This window comes from Cebidichthys violaceus, unplaced genomic scaffold, assembly GCF_023349555.1.
Source record: "Cebidichthys violaceus isolate CVI_PGR_0920_01 unplaced genomic scaffold, fCebVio1.0.p SCAF_29, whole genome shotgun sequence".
NCBI lineage: Eukaryota > Metazoa > Chordata > Actinopteri > Perciformes > Stichaeidae > Cebidichthys > Cebidichthys violaceus.
The window spans coordinates 4,463,533-4,483,615 of NW_027176472.1; the positions used below are offsets into that span (position 1 = coordinate 4,463,533).

Consider the following 20,083-nt stretch of genomic DNA (forward strand, 5'->3'; position numbering starts at 1 on the left):
TAAAAAAGTCATATTATAGCATGTTGAAAAATATCACAAAAAAGTCATAGTATAGCATGTTGAAAAAAGTCATAAAAAAGTCATAGTACAGCATGTTGAAAAAAGTCATAAAAAAGTCATAGTACAGCATGTTGAAAAAAGTCATAAAAAAGTCATAGTACAGCATGTTGAAAAAAGTCATAAAAAAGTCATAGTATAGAATGTTGAAAAAAGTCATAGCATAGCATGTTGAAAAAAAGTCATAAAAAAGTCATAGTATAGAATGTTGAAAAAAGTCATAAAAAAGTCATAGTACAGCATGTTGAAAAAAGTCATAAAAAAGTCATAGTACAGCATGTTGAAAAAAGTCATAAAAAAGTCATAGTATAGCATGTTGAAAAAAGTCATAGTATAGCATGTTGAAAAAAGTCATAAAAAAGTCATAGTATAGAATGTTAAAAAAGTCATATTATAGCATGTTGAAAAAAGTCATAAAAAAGTCATAGTACAGCATGTTGAAAAAAGTCATAAAAAAGTCATAGTATAGAATGTTGAAAAAAGTCATAGTATAGCATGTTGAAAAAAGTCATAAAAAAGTCATAGTATAGCATGTTGAAAAAAGTCATAGTATAGCATGTTGAAAAAAGTCATAAAAAAGTCATAGTATAGCATGTTGAAAAAAGTCATAGTATAGCATGTTGAAAAAGTCATAAAAAAGTCATATTATAGTATGTTAGAAAAACATCATGAAAACCGTCAATGTATACTACAAAAGTCATAATACAATAAAGTAATTTGTCCAAGAAAGTCAACATAGTTTGTCTAAAAATATCATAAAAAAGTTATAGTAGAGTACAACTATAATATGTTGAAAAAAGACATGATGTAGACGGTCAATTTGTTTTTAAAGTATTTCAGAAAAACCTCATAAAGAAGTCATGGTATAGTATGTCAAAAAATATGTGAAAAAAGTCATAGTATAATTTGTCAAAAAATTGAAAAATAAAGTCATAGTTTAGCATGTTGAAAAAGATCATGAAAACTGTGAATGTATAATATGAATTCACAAAACGTCGTAGAATAGTATGTTCAAAAAGTCAGAGTATGTCAAAAATATCATAGTATAATATGTTAAAAATGTGTCAAAGAGGTGGCACACGTCTGTATTCAACAGTCCACAGGACAACAGTAGTTTGCAGTAACATGGGGTACAGTGTGGAGGGAAGTGGACTTGCCAAATTGGTGGAAAATCTGCAAAAGCACACACCGTGTCCCTGTGGACTGTACCAAAGAGACCACAACATCCCGGGATCCAAACCCGCCACGCTTGATTTTCACATCATCCCTCACTTGCTTTGCCCTTCCACTTCCTGTTCTATTTCTGACTGTCAGAACAAAAGGCGAAAGTAGCATAAAGCACTAATCTTGAATACGCACAGATTTGTTTTTGCTCGTTGCTCCGTGGAAGGAAGGCCAAACAACTGTCACCAAGATGAAATGAGGGGAAAAAGAGATTCTCAGCAGCAAAGTCTATTCCAGGAAGCTGGCAGGCGGAGAATGGAAATGTCAGCGTTGTGTTTCTGTCTCTGGAGTGCTAGTTATTTAAAGCTCAGACTGCGGTAAAACAGCAGCAACATTAATATTATTCAACGCTAAGTTCAAGCCAACATCATCTTCTGCGTTTCCTGCTGAATAAAAGGACTTCTGTTGGGTCACATGGGAGCAATAATCAGAACTGAAGCGTTGGTTATTTGTGTCACTTTTCTGGACAAAACCAAAAAATCAAGCACACGACATTAATGAACCGAGACTTAACTGGATGTGTACGGTGTCTGAAAGAACCCTCTGTGAAGCATAAACAGGACATTTTAAATGAGTATTTTATGTAGCGCTCATAATGCCTTCAATGGAGTCACTTGTTTTGATTTCAAAAGAAAAAGAAAAAGAAAGTAACCGCATGTAACCGCAGCTGATGAGGGGAAACAACGTCTGGGATAATTAGCTGTGATCAGTGCCCAGCTTCTCTTCATCTCCACCACGTCAAGCGGATGTTTGGGTCAAAATATTCCATTAAGTGAACACACAGCTCAGTCTGAGAGGGATTGGAGGTTGTTTGTACTGCTTTTTGCTTCTCCTGTTTCTATTAGTTAGTTTAGCTTAGCTTAGCTTAGCTTAGGTAAGTGATGTCTGTTTGGTTTTGTTTGGTTAGGTAAGCACAGGTTGGATTGTTGTGGGTTCTAGTGCCACCATGAAGCCAACTCAAACCCCTGACTTTGGGAAAAAGGCATTCATGAAGGGGTGAAACCCACAGTTCCCACGGTTTCAAAGGTTTTGAACACAACACACACATCAGGAATATATAGCAGGAGGTTGTTGACTTTTTGTGGGAAGCTGGCTTCATATCCTCAAGGGCTGCCATGGTGCAACCAATCAGCAACCAGGGATCACCTGGGCAATCATTCAACCCAACCAATCATAGCCAAAGGAAGATGTTTATGAGTCCTGATGGATTCAAGAAAAGCATGGAAGTTACCGTAAAGGTACGGTTGGTGCCTGTAATTAAAATAACTTTTTGTCACATTTGCTCAAACTGTCACTACATCCTATAGTGCTGCTCTGTGCAACGATGGTCTACGTGCAATAACTGTTGTTTTATTACTGTTTTTTACTGTTTGACTTTTTTACTATGTCATTATGCTGCTAAACAGAACAGACTGTTCAAATGAAGTTTCGTTGTATAACATGCAATGACAAATAAAGAAATCTAATCTAATCTATTGGGCATTTGCAAGATTCTAATGCGGCCGAAGAGAACCAACCAATCAGAGCCGAGGGGTCTCCAACATCTCTGTCCATCAAACTGTCAAACTAGAATATAAATCAAGATTATGTTTCTGCGTTGCCCGTTTCTTTCCTCAAATGTTTTTCAGAAACAGATTTTAGTGAACTGTTTAACTGTAAAAGAAAAGAGAGTTTGCCCCGTGGATGGGCGGTGCTTGTTTCTGGCTCTGCGGGGGATGGGTCACAAACCTTCTTAATTTCCACTAAAATATGTGTCTGATCGGTTGTTTTCCTTTGGAATCTTGCGAACCAACTCAGTCAACTTTTTCTTACTGCTGATTGGTCAGTGGCCCTGAGCTTCAAACTACGACTCCACTAGAGTTAGTTTTGGACAAGCAGGGACGTTATTTTGTCTTTTTAAAAAAAATAAACTTCAGTCCTGACAGGAAAATAGGTTCAGGCAACAAAACAACTTAGTTAGGTTTAGGGTACGAGTGGTTAAAGTTAACTTGACTGATTAATGAATCGCGTGACAAGCAAGAGAGTGAAAATCTTTTCAGTCACTTTTAGCTTTGCATGAGACATAAACAGCAAAGTCACTGCATAAGACATATATGTTAACTACAGACATATAATTGCCCTTTTATTATAACTGCCACAAATTTGAATACGTTCACATATTTCAGGAAACGTGGCAGCAGTGAACGTGCTGGAATGCAGCCTCCTGCGTTGGCTTGGGTACCTTAAATCTTGTAATACAGGATTTGTAGGATTACAGTTTATTATGCCGTCGAGAGGATTTAGGTACATAAGTCCCATGAGTTGGGAAATTGAACTTGAATGGAATGATCTTTGTGTGTGTGTGTGTGTGTGTGTGTGTGTGTGTGTTACCCCACCCGTAAATGAACATGTCATACAGACACAAAAAAAACTCAGGAGCTCATTTTCAGAAGACAAATTTTTTATTAAGAAATAAAAAAAGTTTTACACCTTTGTAAAACCTGTTCAAACACATATTTTTTTCAGATTTTTTTTTTTAACCTAGCTTACAGGTTGGCCATAGAAATAAAAAATAAAACCTTTCAAATTCTTTTAAAAATGTTTTTTTCTTCAGAAAGAATTAAAAGACATTTTCTAATGTACATTCCTTAAAAAAGGAAGGGCTGGCATACAGTATGACGCAGGGGAGACGGACGCATTGTCATTGGGAACAATGTTCAGAGCGAGTCTGTCCACCGAGAGGGTGGGGAGGAAGAGAGGGACTCCATTTCCCAGAGGACTTAGCGCTGAGATCATTTAATTTAAAAGAGGAAAGATGATTGTACGGCCAAAAAGTCAAAACATGATTAAAAGCTAAAAAAGCCAAAAATTTTAATTAGGTTACATAATAACTATGGTTCTCCGAGTAAGGACGACATCTTTTTCAAAACATCGAACCAAAGAACTAAGACGCTCTTTGCGTTTAGGGAATAGAGCCTCGATTATCTTCCTTCACAGCCTCGCGGTCACAGTGACTCCAGTGATGAAACAGATTGTGTGTCACCACGTCTGTGTGGTCTAACGTTGAATCTCTATCACAGAAACGAGACGATTAGATTCCGAAACCTGCAGATATGGTGTTTTCATACCAGCAATGAAGACGACGTAGGCAACGTGGGATTTTAAAATCAGGTCACATGTTCCTGTGTAGTTTGGTTCTTCGGTTTCTTTGATAAAGCACTACGGCTGCGGGGTTGGGCGAAGTGGAGTTCTGAATAAGCCGAATGTAGAAATTGCATACAACGTTTTAAAAAGAAAAGCCCACATTTGATATGGTTCAATCTGGTTTTTATTGGATTTACTGCATTTGTTGCTGAGGGGGCGGGCTTCCCAAAAGCAGCCGAAATGACTCCAAATTAGACTTTCAACCCTGAGAAGGGCACCGGTTAGATGTGTTGTGGATTAGAACTGGTGAACTTTGGTGGTGGCGTGCTTTTGGGAAAGCTGCCGGGTGTTTCAGCAGCACAGCAGTACTGAGATGAACAAAGCAGGTAGAAAGATGGCGGGCTTAGTGGCAGTGTTACTGTGTTTCATACCCCTCACAAACCCACAATTTAGCAGTCTGTCACAAAAAAAAAATAAAAAAATACGTTCCGCTAAGAAATTCAATTTGATGTCACAAAATGTTAATATCTTTCTCAGTGCATTTCAAACCACAAGATCTCTGATGGAGTAGTGGTTTAGTTTGGTTCACTTCCACGCTGTGGAGCATTTTGTGGCCGGTTTGGATTGAACCGGACCCTGAAGGTTCAAATTTTCTTCATCAAGAATTCACAGGCTGTCGTGTTTTTTGTGTTTTCGTCAAAGGTTGGTACCACCTCTTGGAAAAACAGCGAGAAAAATAAAAGTATTCTACAAAGTATTGCACGTAACAAATCGTAGCTTTTTTTTTTGTTGATTTTTTTGCTTTGTTTTTTTGATTGATAGTTGTACATGTTACTCCGATGACAGAGGTTCAAATACACTATATTTGGAATACAAAAGGCAAATGTGACAGACACACAATCAAACATAAAATAAAACAAGAAAACTGCAGAATTCAATAAAACTAGATCAATAAAAATAAAAAAAAGGAAACGAATTCTTTTGTTTTCACCCTAAAAAATAGATCTTCAGAAACTTTTACAATCACCCACAGGTGACTTTCACATTTCAACATTCGGCGGTAAAAACTTTGTGCATCGCTAATGCTTCGATTCTCTTGCAAATTCGTTTTCTCTGAGAAAAATCGGTTAGCTTAGGTTAAAGGAAGGATTACTCAGGCTAACTGAAGGGGAGTGTAAGAAGGCAGAGGAACTGGTATATATACTGTAAATATACACAGAGAGGCAGAACAAACCAATAAACGACTGCATTAGTTATTGTTTCTGGTCCACCCAACCCCACCAAAAGAAGGATCTCAGCACTAGGGAGCGGCTTCATCCAGCGGTAAGCGTCAGATATACCGGCCCTGAATCTAGATATTTAGTTTTCAACATTGCTATTTCTTGTGGTCCCAACATTATAAAAACACGTATTTCCATTTTGTGCATCTTAGAAGTTATGACCAAGACATTTAATAGATGCACCATGTAGGCAAAATGGCGAAACTGAATATTTAGCTTTCCATAGGTGCCATGAGTATTGTTTTGTGTGTGTATATGCTTTGTAGCGTTTCTGATGCTCTTGTTCTTACTGGAAGGTGCTGGCAGACCTTTCCTTTCAGCATTACTACCATTCTATTCCCACCTTAGCGCAAAGATCCTTCAGGGGATCGAGGGACCAGATCTGTACAAAAGTTGAACATTAAAACAAAGCTTTGTATCGGTATTAAAATGGGAGGTCTGCAATGGGAGCTTAGCTGTACAAAGACGACTTATATAGGAAAAGTTTATTACTGTATGAAAATAGATGTCTGCTGTGGATTTGGTTTCACAAATCCCTTTTAATGATATGAACTACTTTATTCTAGTTGAAGAAATGAAACAAACTGAAATAAAAATGATCAAAGCTTGGATGACACACGGAATGATGCCCTGATTTCACGATCACTTCTGATGTGATGTCGTCGGTCAAATTCCTGCAATGCACGTGTACTGTATATCTGACGTGAATGAATAGTTTGATGACATTTTGATCTATTTTAATACGTCTTGCTTTTGTGCTTTTTCGGAAAACAGAAGGTTTTTTGACAGTATTCAGATTTTCTTTACTATAGAGGCCAATGAGGACCCTGAATAAAAAGATGGCAGTGTTTTTCTTTTGGCCTCATCATTTCATATGAAGTCCAAATTATACAAATAAGGTGCGATAACATCTCACTTTGACTCACTCTTTTTTGTATTTTTTTGCCTTCGATTGCGGATTACATAGGCAGTAAAGGCGTGATATATATATTCCGTTCTATGCGGCAACGAACCGATCCAATGGACAATAACGCCGCTTTCATTTGCTACCGTTAAATGTCTCTTCATCAACCACAGTTACGAGTCAAATGTTTTTGGGACGCTGGGTTAAAGCAGCTGAAGAGGAAGTCCTGAGCGGATGGTCACCGGCGACACAAACACACGGGAACGCCATTGTTAACGGACACGTTAACGTGAACGTGGCGGACACGTTAACGTGGCGGACACGTTAACGTGAACGTAGCGGACATGTTAACATGAACGTAACGATGGTAACCGTGGCGTTTCTCAGATAATCGTTCAGCCAGTGTCCCGTTTTTAATACATCTTATATAGTGCCTAATTTCACAGCTTTAATTTACTAATATATTCGATCAAGTTTACTATTCTCTTAATTTTTTGTCTTTGGTTAGGCTTAATTAGAACTTCAGGCAGAGTCCGACTTCGCACAACATTTCAAGTTTTTGACTCATTTGGATGTTGTGAATCTTCTTTTATTTGCCTCGAAATTCGTTCCGATAATCCCAAATGACGATCGACACCCGATTCCCGCTAAACTTCCAAGGTCCACGTTGCGATGCGTACAACCGTCTGCTACATTTCAATTGCTTTTCAGAACAGTTGAGGTTCCCTGTTTTTGATATGAAGCTTCTCAGCTGTCATTTAGAAGTGAAGTGAAGCAACATGGTGACTGTGGGGGAAAATCAAAAAAAAAAACGTGACCAAACTCTTGTCGTTCACCGTCTGCAGCCGATAGAGTCTGGAAAGGAGTCCCACTCTCTTTTGCTTGGAGTCATTGAGTTGGTGACATGTTGGTTTACCGTTTGGTACAGCGCTCTGGTATTTACAGAACACCTACCACCTTACAGATGGAGCCGCTGTAGAATCCACATATTTTACTGTACATTGAACTGCTTGCTGAAATGTTTGACTTGACCCCCCCCCCCCACAGGCGAACGTATTTGGGGGATAAAATAAGTTGCATTGTTTGTTTGCTTGACGCTAAAGACAGAATTTTTTGGCAGGGCCAACGCTGCGGAACTGAACGAGGATTACCGTCACAATGGCCGCCGCTGTAAATGTATGATTTGTATAATAGCTTAGTATTTTCACAAGTGTTCCTTCTTCTATGTAAAACTACAGCAATTATCATCAATAGTGAATAACAATAATATTATAGTCTTAATAATAATAAAAAAAATAATAATCTAAACATCGACAGAGGAAAAACTAATAATAATGTAACTTCCTCTGTAGAAAATAAAATAAATCCAATCCAAAAGTGTAAGCCAAGAGTGCCTAGTGCAGTCACTAACGTACTGTAAACTGGTCTAGGACAGAGAAAGATAGATAGAGATAGATATAGATAGACTGATTAGCTACTACTGTACAGTACGCCACATACAACACACTCAAGGGTTCAACCTCCACACTTCAAATCCTTTCAGATACCTCTCTCTCTCTTCGCGTAGGAGCGGGTCTCAGTGCTAGTTTTCTCATTGACCTTTTAGTCTCAGGCCTATGGAAGATGGGGATATTTTGGGGCTAAGGTGCATTTTTTTTAAAAACCAGGATACTGGCTTGATAAGGGGTCATCGGCTATCATGGCTGCGATAATATACATTTATTGATTTTGTTTCTTTTTTTAGCTGCACCGGGCAATGTTGTTGTACTAGAAATGAGAAATACTGGACATGTTGATTGGTAGGTTTGGTCATTAATTCACACGAAAGATCTCGCCTCGTGCGGCTGGAATATATATCGAAATGTTTCAGACATGGATAAGAAATCCGTTTTTAATTATTCATGCTGCACCTGCAGTGCCTCGATGTTCTACCTCCTCTCAACTGGGACTCTCCTGAACATAGTGGAACCCAATAACCCTACGGCACACGCCCTCAGCAAAGTGCACCATGGTCATCATATATAGATATATATCTATGATATCAGAGAGCTGTTATATATTCAAAAAACAGCCCCAAAAACTGATTTTGGTGATATGTGTTCAATATGGGAATTTCGTGGCTACAACATTCAGTTTGATTCCAAGACTCAATAACCACGTTCTTCTTCTTTTTTACAACAACGGCTGGTATTCTGCAAAAAGTGTGTGTGTGTGTGTGTGTGGGGGGGGAGCACCATCAATTGTGAGTAATTCAGAAATAGATTTGAAATGTGATTGCTACCCTCTTAAGAAAACCCACCAAGAGCAAACTACTTCCAAAGTATTCCTACAAGATTTGAAATGGGAACGCTTTTTTTTTTTCTTCTTCCTTAAAAACCCTTATCAGTCCACCAGACAGACAGATAGACAGATAGACAGAAAGAACTAGCTAGCTTTAGAAGCGTTGTAGAGGACAGGAGTGGAGAGGAGAGGAGAGCGATCTCATGGAGAGCCTCCGCCTCATTCCTTTACATCATGGTTTCTACGATGGTGTGGGTGGGCGCCTTCATCAGGAGGCCCTTGTTCCCGTTGGGGTCCAGAGGGTAGGACAGCTCCTTGAGGCCACGGTGGTCTGCGGGACGGGAGCTGGCCCCGCCGCGAACCGGGGCTGCCACCGCCTTAATCCTCTGCAGGGCAGAAGAAGAAGGAGGGAGGGATTGGAGAGGTGTGAGAGGAGGGCGGGGTTTAAAGGAGAGGTGGAAACAACGGAAGAGAAGCAGGTAGGAGGTGGAAAGATGGGTGATGGAGATGGGGCAGAAAAAAGGGTATAAGCTTAAAAAAAACGGACTAAAAAACTATTGCATACAAACAAAATCTGCAGAATTTGCGCACAAGCCACCCACCTCAATGAGCGGCCCATCGGATCGGATGATCTTGATGACGACCACCATGGGGATGCAGATCATGGAGGTCAAGGCCAGAGTCCAACCTATTCCGACGGCCCAGTCCGGATACTCGTAGATCTTGTTGTACGTCAATGGCTTGTATTTGACCAGGGAGAAGATAAAGCAGCCCTGAGGAGGAAGACGAGTGAATACAGACGTCAGCCGTGTCTCTTTAAGAAACACGTGAACGTCACGAGGACTGGAACAAGTTTCAGGAAGCAGAAGAACTGTTTTCGTAAAAAGAGGAAGAAGAACTCTTTTTTTTGTTCCTGTGTCATAATCTGCAGGCTGAACCTGACAATTAAGGTTCAACCGTCTATCACAATAACACAATGACAGCAGGCTCTTACCATGCACAGTACAGGAGTGATAATAGTCCAGCTCCATTTCATCCAAGCATTTGGTCTGTAGCCAAGCATGTCCTCAAGTGCATCGTAGAAATTATCAACGCCTGTGAAGACAGGGAAATACTTTTTGGTTATTGTTTTTACACAGAATGCACCAGGACGACTTGTTTCAAACACAGAGGCAGAACGCTTTAAACACACGGCATGAAATAACATAAAAAAACGTGTTAAAGTATGTTAAACTACTACGTTTTCAAATCGGTTTAAGCTTGAGTACAAGAGGACGTTTGTGCCAAATTTGAAGAAATTCCGGTTGTATAGAAGTCTAGTCTAAAATGACTCGACTTCTCTCTTGATTTATTCCCTCAGTAAACATTGTAAACATGAGTTTATGGTCTCAATCTCTAGTTTACAGTCTTCTTCAATACAGCATGATGTTCATTTAGTACATTATGCTCCATTTAGAGTCAAACAGACTATAAAGCAGGGAATGCTTTAGGGGCGGGGCTACCTTATGACTGACGCCTAGAACTAGAACTACTAAAACGTAAACGTGTATCTGAAACCTTCTGGCGTCTGCAGTTGCATTCCCAGAAGAAGAGTTAGGTGTCTTTTGAGTCTCTAAATTGACATTCATCCATCCCGAAGTGGAGCCTCAGTGCACTGAGACGTTACAATCCCAATACATTAGAGGCGTTCATTTCCTGTCTGCTGAAGTCGGCTAGTAAGTACATCAAGTATACATCCTGCAGGCTCACGGTACTGTGTCATATCTAGAAGGATGGTACTCACCATAAACCCAGGCAACAGCTATACATTCAAAGAATGCCACCCACAGAAGGCACACACCGCTCGCTGCATAGTAATCAAACAGCTGGAACACATACATGCCACCCTGCAGAGAGACACACACACACACACACACACACACACACACACACACACATGGTTTAATATCACACAATACTTTACTCTCACTTTAAAAATGCAATATCAATGTACTTATTTGTGCAATATAAATACTCTGCAATACCAACACTTCATACGTCCAAAAACGGGAGACAGGCTACTGTATGTCGAGTGTGTGTGTGTGTGTGTGTGTGTGTGTGTGTGTGTGTGTGTGTGTGTGTGTGTGTGTGTGTGTGTGTGTGTGAAATCTGTTTTAACAATCATGGGAATCCTAAACTTGAACCAGGCCACCGCAGCCAAAAAAAGATGTTGTCAGGGGAACGGCAGAGGGGGAGCGAGGGATGGAGGGAGCGAGGGAAGGAAACAGAATGACAGTGAGAAGGTTGGATGCTTTGCGTGAGACCAGAGAGGATGAGGATGGATGAAGAGAAAGACGGATGATAGAGGGTGATCGTCTTGGAGAGCGAGGACCGTGAGACTAAGTGGAGGGATTGGAGACGACGGATGGACAGAAACATTTTCCACCATCGACATTAATTCAAAAGGTCTCATTTGACCCGGCAGCTCCAGTCAAGAGAGTGAACTGGTCTTCATTTAAAACGCTGTGGCACGTGAACAACCTTCACCTGCGTGAGAATAGTTTGTAGTCCGAGTAGTATTGAACAATCACATCTGAGCAGTGCTTTGGTAGAACGCAGGCAGACCGGCTCAAGTTGCTAATCGGACTGTGAACAACGAGTGGAAACTGTGCTTCGCTAAGACTAAGCCAGTTGAAGCTCATGCGTAACAAATGTCAGGGGATTTGGTTCCATTTTGTGCAGGTGTGCTGCTCTGCCACAGTGAGCCAGCAGGCTCTTTCACCACCACGACGGTTGCACTTGTGTTTGGCAGGTCAAAATGTCCGCAGTGAGACGGGTCTTTTGGTGCGGGGGTTGGGAGGACGATACGTCTCGACGCGTCTGTTGTAACTCAACGGGGAGCGAACGTCGCGTTTGCGAGTTTAGAGAGGATGAACGTCGAAGGCGACGCGAAGAGGAAGAAGTTGTGAGAAACAGAAAAGAGAAAAACAAAAGGAGAAGACACGACAGGAAGGAGGAAGACGTGATGAGAAACAGACGAGAGACAGAAATAGAAGAGAAGGAGCAGGAAGAGAACAAAATTGGAAAAGCAAAGTCAGGTCTAATGTTTCTATTAATACCAGAGGAGGGAAGGAAAGTTCTCATGACTTCACAGTATAAATAGCCCTCTGTCCTCTCCCCAGGGACAGACACTAATAGCTGTATGAACAATGTCGCTGTTGTGATTGTGACAATCTAACGTCTCCTCATCTATGAGCTTCATAGTGTATATATGCAGTGAAACCATCAGGCCGTATTCTTTCCTCCATAAGTTCTGGTCACAACGGACCCTTTGTTAAGCTCCACCCACGGCTGCTACCGCCTCACGCTGCCAACCGACCATCGCTAACTGCACTCCCCACATGAATATCATCTAATTCTTTGGAAAAGTATGATCAGACAGAAGATTCTACAATATGTGTTCGAAGGAGAATATCCAGGATGTCAAACTGATTCATCAGTGAAAACAGGTTAAAAAGATAAAGACAGAAGCTAAAGCTACAGATAGAAGCTAAAGCTACAGATAGAAGCTAAAACTACAGATAGAAGCTAAAGCTACAGATAGAAGCTAAAGCTACAGATAGAAGCTAAAACTACAGATAGAAGCTAAAGCTACAGACAGAAGCTAAAGCTACAGATAGAAGCTAAAGCTACAGATAGAAGCTAAAGCTACAGATAGAAGCTAAAGCTAAAGATAGAAGCTAAAGCTACAGATAGAAGCTAAAGCTACAGATAGAAGCTAAAACTACAGATAGAAGCTAAAGCTACAGATAGAAGCTAAAGCTACAGATAGAAGCTAAAACTACAGATAGAAGCTAAAGCTACAGACAGAAGCTAAAGCTACAGACAGAAGCTAAAGCTACAGATAGAAGCTAAAGCTAAAGATAGAAGCTAAAGCTACAGATAGAAGCTAAAGCTAAAGATAGAAGCTAAAGCTACAGATCACAGTGTTAAAGTGAACCACCACTTCACCTTTTCAGATCGAGACAGAAGATAATGAAATTAAGGAACAACTCTGTTCCTCTTTATTCACTGTTACAATCATTAAAAAGCTAAATAAACATTCAGTATACCTTCAGTAGCTAGCGTAGCATAGAAGTGCTAACGCTAGTAAATGTTCTAATGTTAATGTTCGCTCCACAGGTTTCTACGTAGAAACATTGCGTTTTAGAACCGTTTATCGTCGCTACACTACGATTGGCCGGTCTGCGTTCCGAGGGGGCGGGACTTAGTGTCGTTTAATAGTGCCGTTACCTTGGTAACCATGGTGAGTCCAAGCAGGTAGCTGATACTGCAGATGATAGCGATGAAGATCTCTCTGCGGTAACCCTTCCTTAGGAAGGACGGATACAGATCCACCAGTGATGTGATCTGCCCTTCCACCTCCACAAACTGCAGGGACACACACACACACACACACACACACACACACACACACACACACACACACACACACACACACACACACAACGGTGTGATTACAAAAAGAACACAGGACGGATAGCACCGACAACATAGCCTGCCATTTATACAAACAATACGCTTTAACTCTTTTGGTCGTCATCTTTTTGAGTTTCATTTGGTCCATAAAAGCATCACTGATCTAATTTAAAGACATCACCTTGGATTCATTGATTTATCTCTACAATAATGACAGTAATCTTTAATTAAATTAATCGTTGGTATGATGGTTTCTTCTTTCTTTTTGTTAAAAATCTGTGTTTTGTTTTGCCTCGAAATTCAAATGTACAGAAACACACGTATTTCCATATTCCACCAAGAAATAAAATATACTGCGGGAGGCTTTCTAAACACCCTTAAAGTAAAGACAACCGTGCTCTACCACTGAGACACAGTCGCCCCACGAAGTCTGTGCACAGGCTTCTACTATCGGCCGGCGTTTTGCTCGTGGGAACCTCGGTAACTTAGTTCGCGAGTGCCGTCGCCGCTTCCTTTTAACGGCCGCAAATGTGTGAGAGTTCACTGTCTGTGCTGACCTGACTGTCGAGGCCAAGCAGCAGCAGCATAATGAAGAAGAGAACTGCCCAGACTGTAGGGAAAGGCATCATGGATACAGCCTTGGGGTAGGCAATGAACGCCAGGCCAGGACCTGCAGAGGAAGGGGTGGGGTGGTGGGGGGTGGGGCAAGAGCAGACAGAGGGGGGTGGGGGGGAGGCAACATTAGTATTATGATAAGATGATCTGATCTGCCTCCCTGTGGGAAGAAAAGGCCCCAAACAATGGAGATGCAAAACCAGATGTGAATGCATGATCAAACCTGAGCTACAATACTGCAGATAGTCGTTATGTATTTATATGTAGCTAGTTTGTTTTTGTGTGTGTGTCACACGTCTGTACTTACCTGTCACTTCACTTCTTATGACACATCACTAACTATACGCACTAAACAACCATTTCATACCATTCACGGTGACGTATTGCAAGAAAAACGTAGAATATCAACAATAGAGTGTAATATGTGATGTAAATTATTCTGCATCTCTGTGGAGCCTGTCGATCATTGTAGACATTCTATGAAATATTTAACCTACGTGTGCTTGATTCACTGAATGAGTCAACTTCTAGAAAAGGTAAATCTAGTGTATCTTGTTTTAATATCATTTAGTCAACACCTACACCACTCTAGCCATTCTGCATCCCTGACTGAATTAGGCATGATCCTCTCTAGGAGGAATGCAAAATGGCCGTAGCAAAACAGCAGCAGATGCAAACTTGTATGTCAAATAAAAAGCAATGGCTTTTTTTTTGTTGTTGTTGTAGTTAAGAGGTTTAATTTGACGTTGACGCCACTGCACATTGGGAACTGTAAAACAGAAGTTAAAGAAACAGGGAAGCAGCCGTAACAGCAACACAGCATTGCAGCTGATAGCGAGATACGGAAATATGTTCAGTTTTTTGTTGCAAAATATGACAAGGCATCCAACCAAACACCGCGTTGACTTCAAAAAATAGCACCAACTTCCATTCTCTGAGAGAGGAAATGCTAGCAAGTATATTAAATAATGAAATCCACATCAAACTTATCATTACTTGACTGTAAAAAAAAACATAAAATACTACATATCAAAAGCTAGGTTTTCATATAGATATCCTTTTCTGTTTGATACAGTCTTGGGTCAACAGAAGCCAAAGTCAGCATAACCTCAGGTGCATCAGAATCAAGCAGTCGCAGTTAAGGCAGACCTACTTGTGATGCACTTTAAATAATAACTCTATTCTTATGCTCATTGCACATGGACACTTTGTTTTTGTCTGGTTCATCTGATATACACTTCTATTCTTTGGTAACCTGTGGAGCATCAACCCACTCGCCAAACACAACGTTGATATTGGATAATTCTGCTAAAACTTCATTCGGCAACGGATGTAAATTGGAGACTACAGAATTGTCCAATATTCGTATCGACTGGGCTGGCAGCATGGACTGTGTTTGAAGTTTTTAATTTGCTTTTTGTCAACCTGCATGATCTCGGGGCACTAGATGAAGACTGGCTCTCACATAAGCATTTGACGCTAACAACATCATTGCAATCAGCAAAAATGACAAGTTTGTGTCTAATTTGATGTCAAACAAGATGTCTTCTATCTTAATATATCACCTTAATGTAACAGAAACAAGTACAATCCAGAAAAGAGGAGATTCAAACTTTCCAAACAACAGCTTTCACTTCTCTGTCGGTGCGTCACCACCTTTCTTTGAGGGTAATCTTTGAGTGTATTTTTAAAGAAAGAGCCGACATTCATCTTTTATCCGCTTTGGGATGTGAAAAACAAGCATTAATGAAATCCTTGTGTGATTATATCGGAAAACTAGGCATGACTTCCAGCTTGAAATAGGCTATTTTAGTCTCCACACAAAGGCAACAGTGGCATTTGCAGCCTCATAAAGTATTTATCAATAGACTATACATTGTAGGAGATATACTTTATGATACTGGGTCCTTACGGTAGCATGGAAGCTTTTTGAAAACCCCTTAGTCTCATGTGTTAATGAATGCATGTTTCTGTGATACAGTCTTTTCTTACTGTGCTGAAATGTTTAGTAGTTCATGTTAGCCATGTTCGTGGTTTAGTGATTTCTCGGCCGTGGGCACTAACATAAATTACAGTTGCCGTTTCTAGAAAAACTGTACTTTCGTAGAAACAACGAAGAATACCATTACGCCAATGTGTCACTCCAATAAATAGGAACCACAGCAGTGGGGATGTCAGGCAATGATTAGCAACAACATTGGTTTTAAAACGCTGCAGTGCTCCATAATACAGCAGCCATGCCCCTAGTGGACACCAGGAGAACTGCATGTTTTTGCTCCATAGGCCAAAAGATACAATCTTGAAGCCAGGGACTTAAATTAAAAGACTGATATAATAGAATGCATTATTTAATCATTGTTGTATTATTATTGATTGGGTATTAATTAGGACATTTTTGTCCCTAAGGGGTCTGAGTGTTTTGTTTATAATAGACTTATTATAGGAGCTGAGGTTGAACTCACACCCCTGCCAAAATGTATGCCATATGCATAAACACAGCCAAAATGATTTGAACAATTCTTCATTATGAGGCACAAGGGTTAAGCTGGCACACTGTCACGGCATGCACCGTACCATGATATAGCATAAACTCAAGATAATCTTTTAACGTACCCTCAATGTCTCTATCTCCTTCTCTTGAAAAACTAAATTATGTTTCCCTATTTTAGCCCTAATCCATCCAACTTGCTTTTCCTTCGAATGATGTGCTAACAAACTGATCGGATGTTCATATTTGCTCACATTCTGCTTTTGTCAAGTAGTGTTTGATTGCGGAAACTTCCATATTCCGATGCCGTCATTTTGTAATTAATCAAGGAATCCATTTAATACCAAGTTCAATTCGTTTGGGATTCGTTGCTGTTTTTCTTTGTCATAACTGTTGTTTAATTTGTTAACCAGGAAGCAGCGCCCACCATCACTGCCGCCTTTACAGAACCCTCGTACCTGACTCTGCCACATCAGCAATGTCCACCCCTTGCTCTTGTGCCATGAAGCCCAGGACGGAAAATATTGCGAAGCCAGACACAAAACTGGTACCACTGTTGAGGGCTCCCAGCAGCAAACAGTCCCTATGTCACACATATGTCATGAGGAGGATTTGTTAATGAACACACAAGGACTCCCCTCTCTCCCCTACCGCTAAGCCCCTCACTGAAAACTGATGCCTCACCTATAGCAGTTGTATTTGTACTTGTTGTAGCTCCCCAAGGAAGTCATGGCGCCCAAACAGATGGCATAGGAGAAGAAGATCTGGGTGCCGGCGTCAATCCACACCTGTGAAGTAGAGGGACAGAAAGGCTGAGGCCTGCTGCTGAGGGGAAGCACTGGGCATGAGTGATGCATGGAGAGAGACTAGAGGGGGGTTTAAAATGTGGGTCAAGTGAATTTTAAGTAAAATTTTAGAAATTTCGCTAAAAAAAGACATGCAAATAAGGCGCTAATTCCTTAGTTTGGAGGTAATAAACTCAGCTACGGCATAGTTTGGTCAGAAGTTGGCGCTGTAGGCTCCTGCGTAGAAGTTTTGTTTCTCACTCAGGCAGCAGAGGGGCACCTACCTCTGGGTCCTTCAGACGAGCGAGGTCCGGGTACAGGTAGAACTTGATGCCAGCAGAAGCACCCGGCAGTGTCACGCCACGAATCAACAGCACAATGAGCATGATGAATGGGAACGTGGCCGTGATGTAGACCACCTGCGGGAGATCACAATACAGGAAAACCAGGTCACACAATATGGAAACACTCCAGTTTGTATGATTCTACGGGGGGAAGGATGATTGTTAATTTGTCATTGGTGTATTAGCGAATATCTTTGCAGTCGTGACAGGGACTTGATGAATGTGTAAACTTCTGGCAGTTGCTCTTGGATTATCACAAGCACAGACCACAGGCCGTCCCTTAAATCAATAGCAGTGGATCAGTATCCGCTGTTGGAGAGCGGTGACCACACTTGGCCTCGCAGCGGTGGCTTTATTACAGGAGTTACAACTTGGAGCGACCAGAGAGCATAAATCAGGCCAGACCAATCAATAAATAGTGCTGAGCTTCTAAAAACAGCTGTCTGAGAAGGATTGAGCTGCCTTGAGTCTCGGGCCTGTTGTTGTTGTTGTTGTTGCTGTTGTTGCTGTTGTTGCTGTTGTTGCTGTTGTTGCTGTTGTTGCTGTTGTTGTAGCAGCGTATGAAAGAGGTCTGATATGTTCCCTTTATGCACTTATCCAATAGGCTACATCCACCCTTTTTTTAAAGTGTGCCCGTTACATACTGTAGTTTGTCCAGATAAGAGCACTGACAAATGTGTTTTTCCAACCGCAAAATGTCCGGCTGTTTACTGTTAAACTGTGAAACATTTATTTGAGGAAATGCTGCTGAGCGAAGTGGAACCAGATAACGTCCTGTTCTTCCTCTTGAGAACTACTGCAACCTAAATGTTGGCACAACTAAAACTCGGTCTTTTAATTACTTTTATTCCATTTCTGTTTTATTAAAACAGGGAAAATATGGATTTAGACCCTCAACATGTGCTGCCGCCTCAGCCTCACCCAGGCCTTCAGAATAACTCGCATTTACCCGAACTCAGTTTGAACATTGACCCTATTGTTGTCTTGATTGCAGAAAAGAAAAATGAAAGTCATATGAGCATCACCCTGTCATGGTTCCTGGCAGTCATCATGAAAGCGGGTAAGTCATTCGTGCATTTACTTTAAGTTCAACGTCTTGTTCCTCTTGATTAACAGAGCAAAACACAACTAGCAATGATACGAAAATAAACACAAGACAGCGTAGGATGACAGAGACATGCGTTTACCTTGCCAGTGGTCTTGACTCCCTTCCAGATGCAGAAGAAGCAGATGACCCAGACGAGCAGCAGACACAGAGCCAGGTCCCATTTGATAGGACCGATATCATCTATGCCACTGGAGATGCCCAGCACGTTATGTCTGCAGCACAAAAAGGAAAGCTGTGTGAGTGTGTGGGTCCATCTGTGCACTACGATTTCATCACTTTCAAATGAATCAAGAGGGCGTATCACACATGTGGGAAAGTCTTTATGAGGGTAATGAACAAATAATGTGTGAACTACTTCCTGTGTCCTATGGAGAGTTAAACAGGTTTTCTTTGGCACTACCTTAAGAACCCTTCAGTCTTTGGTATTTGACGGTTATTTCAAATGTGTCCAGGTCCCTTTATAGTCACTCAGATCAAAGCGAAACAAAGCCTCTGAATTAAAGTTCCTCAATGTCTGCCCTGAAAAAAGCCTTGATGACTTGAAGTAAACGGGGGCCGGTTCAGACCAACAACAGAAAAGCTACTTCCCGATCACGTGCCAAAATCGTGCTACTTAAAAAACACGTCCGCCACCGCCATCTCCGCGTCGGTGCAAGAGACGAGAGAGTGTGTAGAGGAGTGTCACACCTGGCCTCCATTTACTTCAATTCTACAAGGTTTCACTCGTTTTTTTGGGGTCATTTTCGGATGTTCTCAGTTCACCGTGGAGGCATGCAAGAAAAACAACGTTTCCTTGAAGAATTCAAGGAAACACATGGCGAGGAATTGGTGTACAGATGTTCATTTTGTGGTTGAAGTATATTCCTTTAACTATAGTCTGCCTCGTGGACTTGCCATTGGCTAGACCTGACGCAACGCTGTGAACGTCTAAGCGAGGCGGCAACTTCATCAAACATAACACATCCCGTGACAACGCATGAGAACGTTGAGCGGTTATGCAAAACCTTCACGCATGTTTGTTCTCTTATGTGACTCACTCCCAGAACTCGGTGACGGGGGAGGTGAAGTTGGAGGCGTTGGCAGCCAGCCAGAAGGTTTTGTTCTTGCGGTAGGTGTCCTCGATGCAGCGATCGGTGTTCCACGGCTGGTTGCACTTGGCCCAGGGCAGCTCCGGCTGGAAACACTGGAACGAGTCAAAGAATGAGCAGAAGTTATGTTGGAGGAATACATTAATACAAACACTGCTCTTTTGCTTCAATTTTGGCGAAAACAATACAAAGAAAGCTAAATTTGTCTCATTCAATACTACTTTACATGTTGTACAAGACAGATATTACATGTTCATGATGTCTAACGCAATCTGTTCCCCTCACAAGTGCAACATCATAAATCATAATAAAAACACACATTTGACATT

The 20,083-nt window shown here is 41.1% G+C and overlaps 1 protein-coding gene across 2 annotated transcripts in view; it reads right to left on the minus strand.

The window, feature by feature from the left end:
- Nucleotides 1–3,703: 3,703 nt before the first annotated feature.
- The window catches only part of LOC137880588 (sodium- and chloride-dependent taurine transporter-like), a 32,834-nt gene continuing 16,454 nt past the window's right edge, over nucleotides 3,704–20,083 (minus strand). For both annotated transcript variants that reach the window (XM_068722006.1, XM_068722005.1), the window contains 11 exons: nucleotides 19,704–19,849; nucleotides 18,746–18,878; nucleotides 17,499–17,633; nucleotides 17,114–17,217; nucleotides 16,888–17,012; nucleotides 13,884–13,996; nucleotides 13,141–13,278; nucleotides 10,652–10,754; nucleotides 9,863–9,963; nucleotides 9,471–9,641; nucleotides 3,704–9,254 (listed from right to left, as the gene is read on the minus strand). In XM_068722006.1, coding sequence (XP_068578107.1) covers nucleotides 9,096–9,254; nucleotides 9,471–9,641; nucleotides 9,863–9,963; nucleotides 10,652–10,754; nucleotides 13,141–13,278; nucleotides 13,884–13,996; nucleotides 16,888–17,012; nucleotides 17,114–17,217; nucleotides 17,499–17,633; nucleotides 18,746–18,878; nucleotides 19,704–19,849 — 1,428 coding nt within the window. In that variant the 3' untranslated portion in view covers nucleotides 3,704–9,095. The remainder of the gene's footprint in view (nucleotides 9,255–9,470; nucleotides 9,642–9,862; nucleotides 9,964–10,651; nucleotides 10,755–13,140; nucleotides 13,279–13,883; nucleotides 13,997–16,887; nucleotides 17,013–17,113; nucleotides 17,218–17,498; nucleotides 17,634–18,745; nucleotides 18,879–19,703; nucleotides 19,850–20,083) is intronic.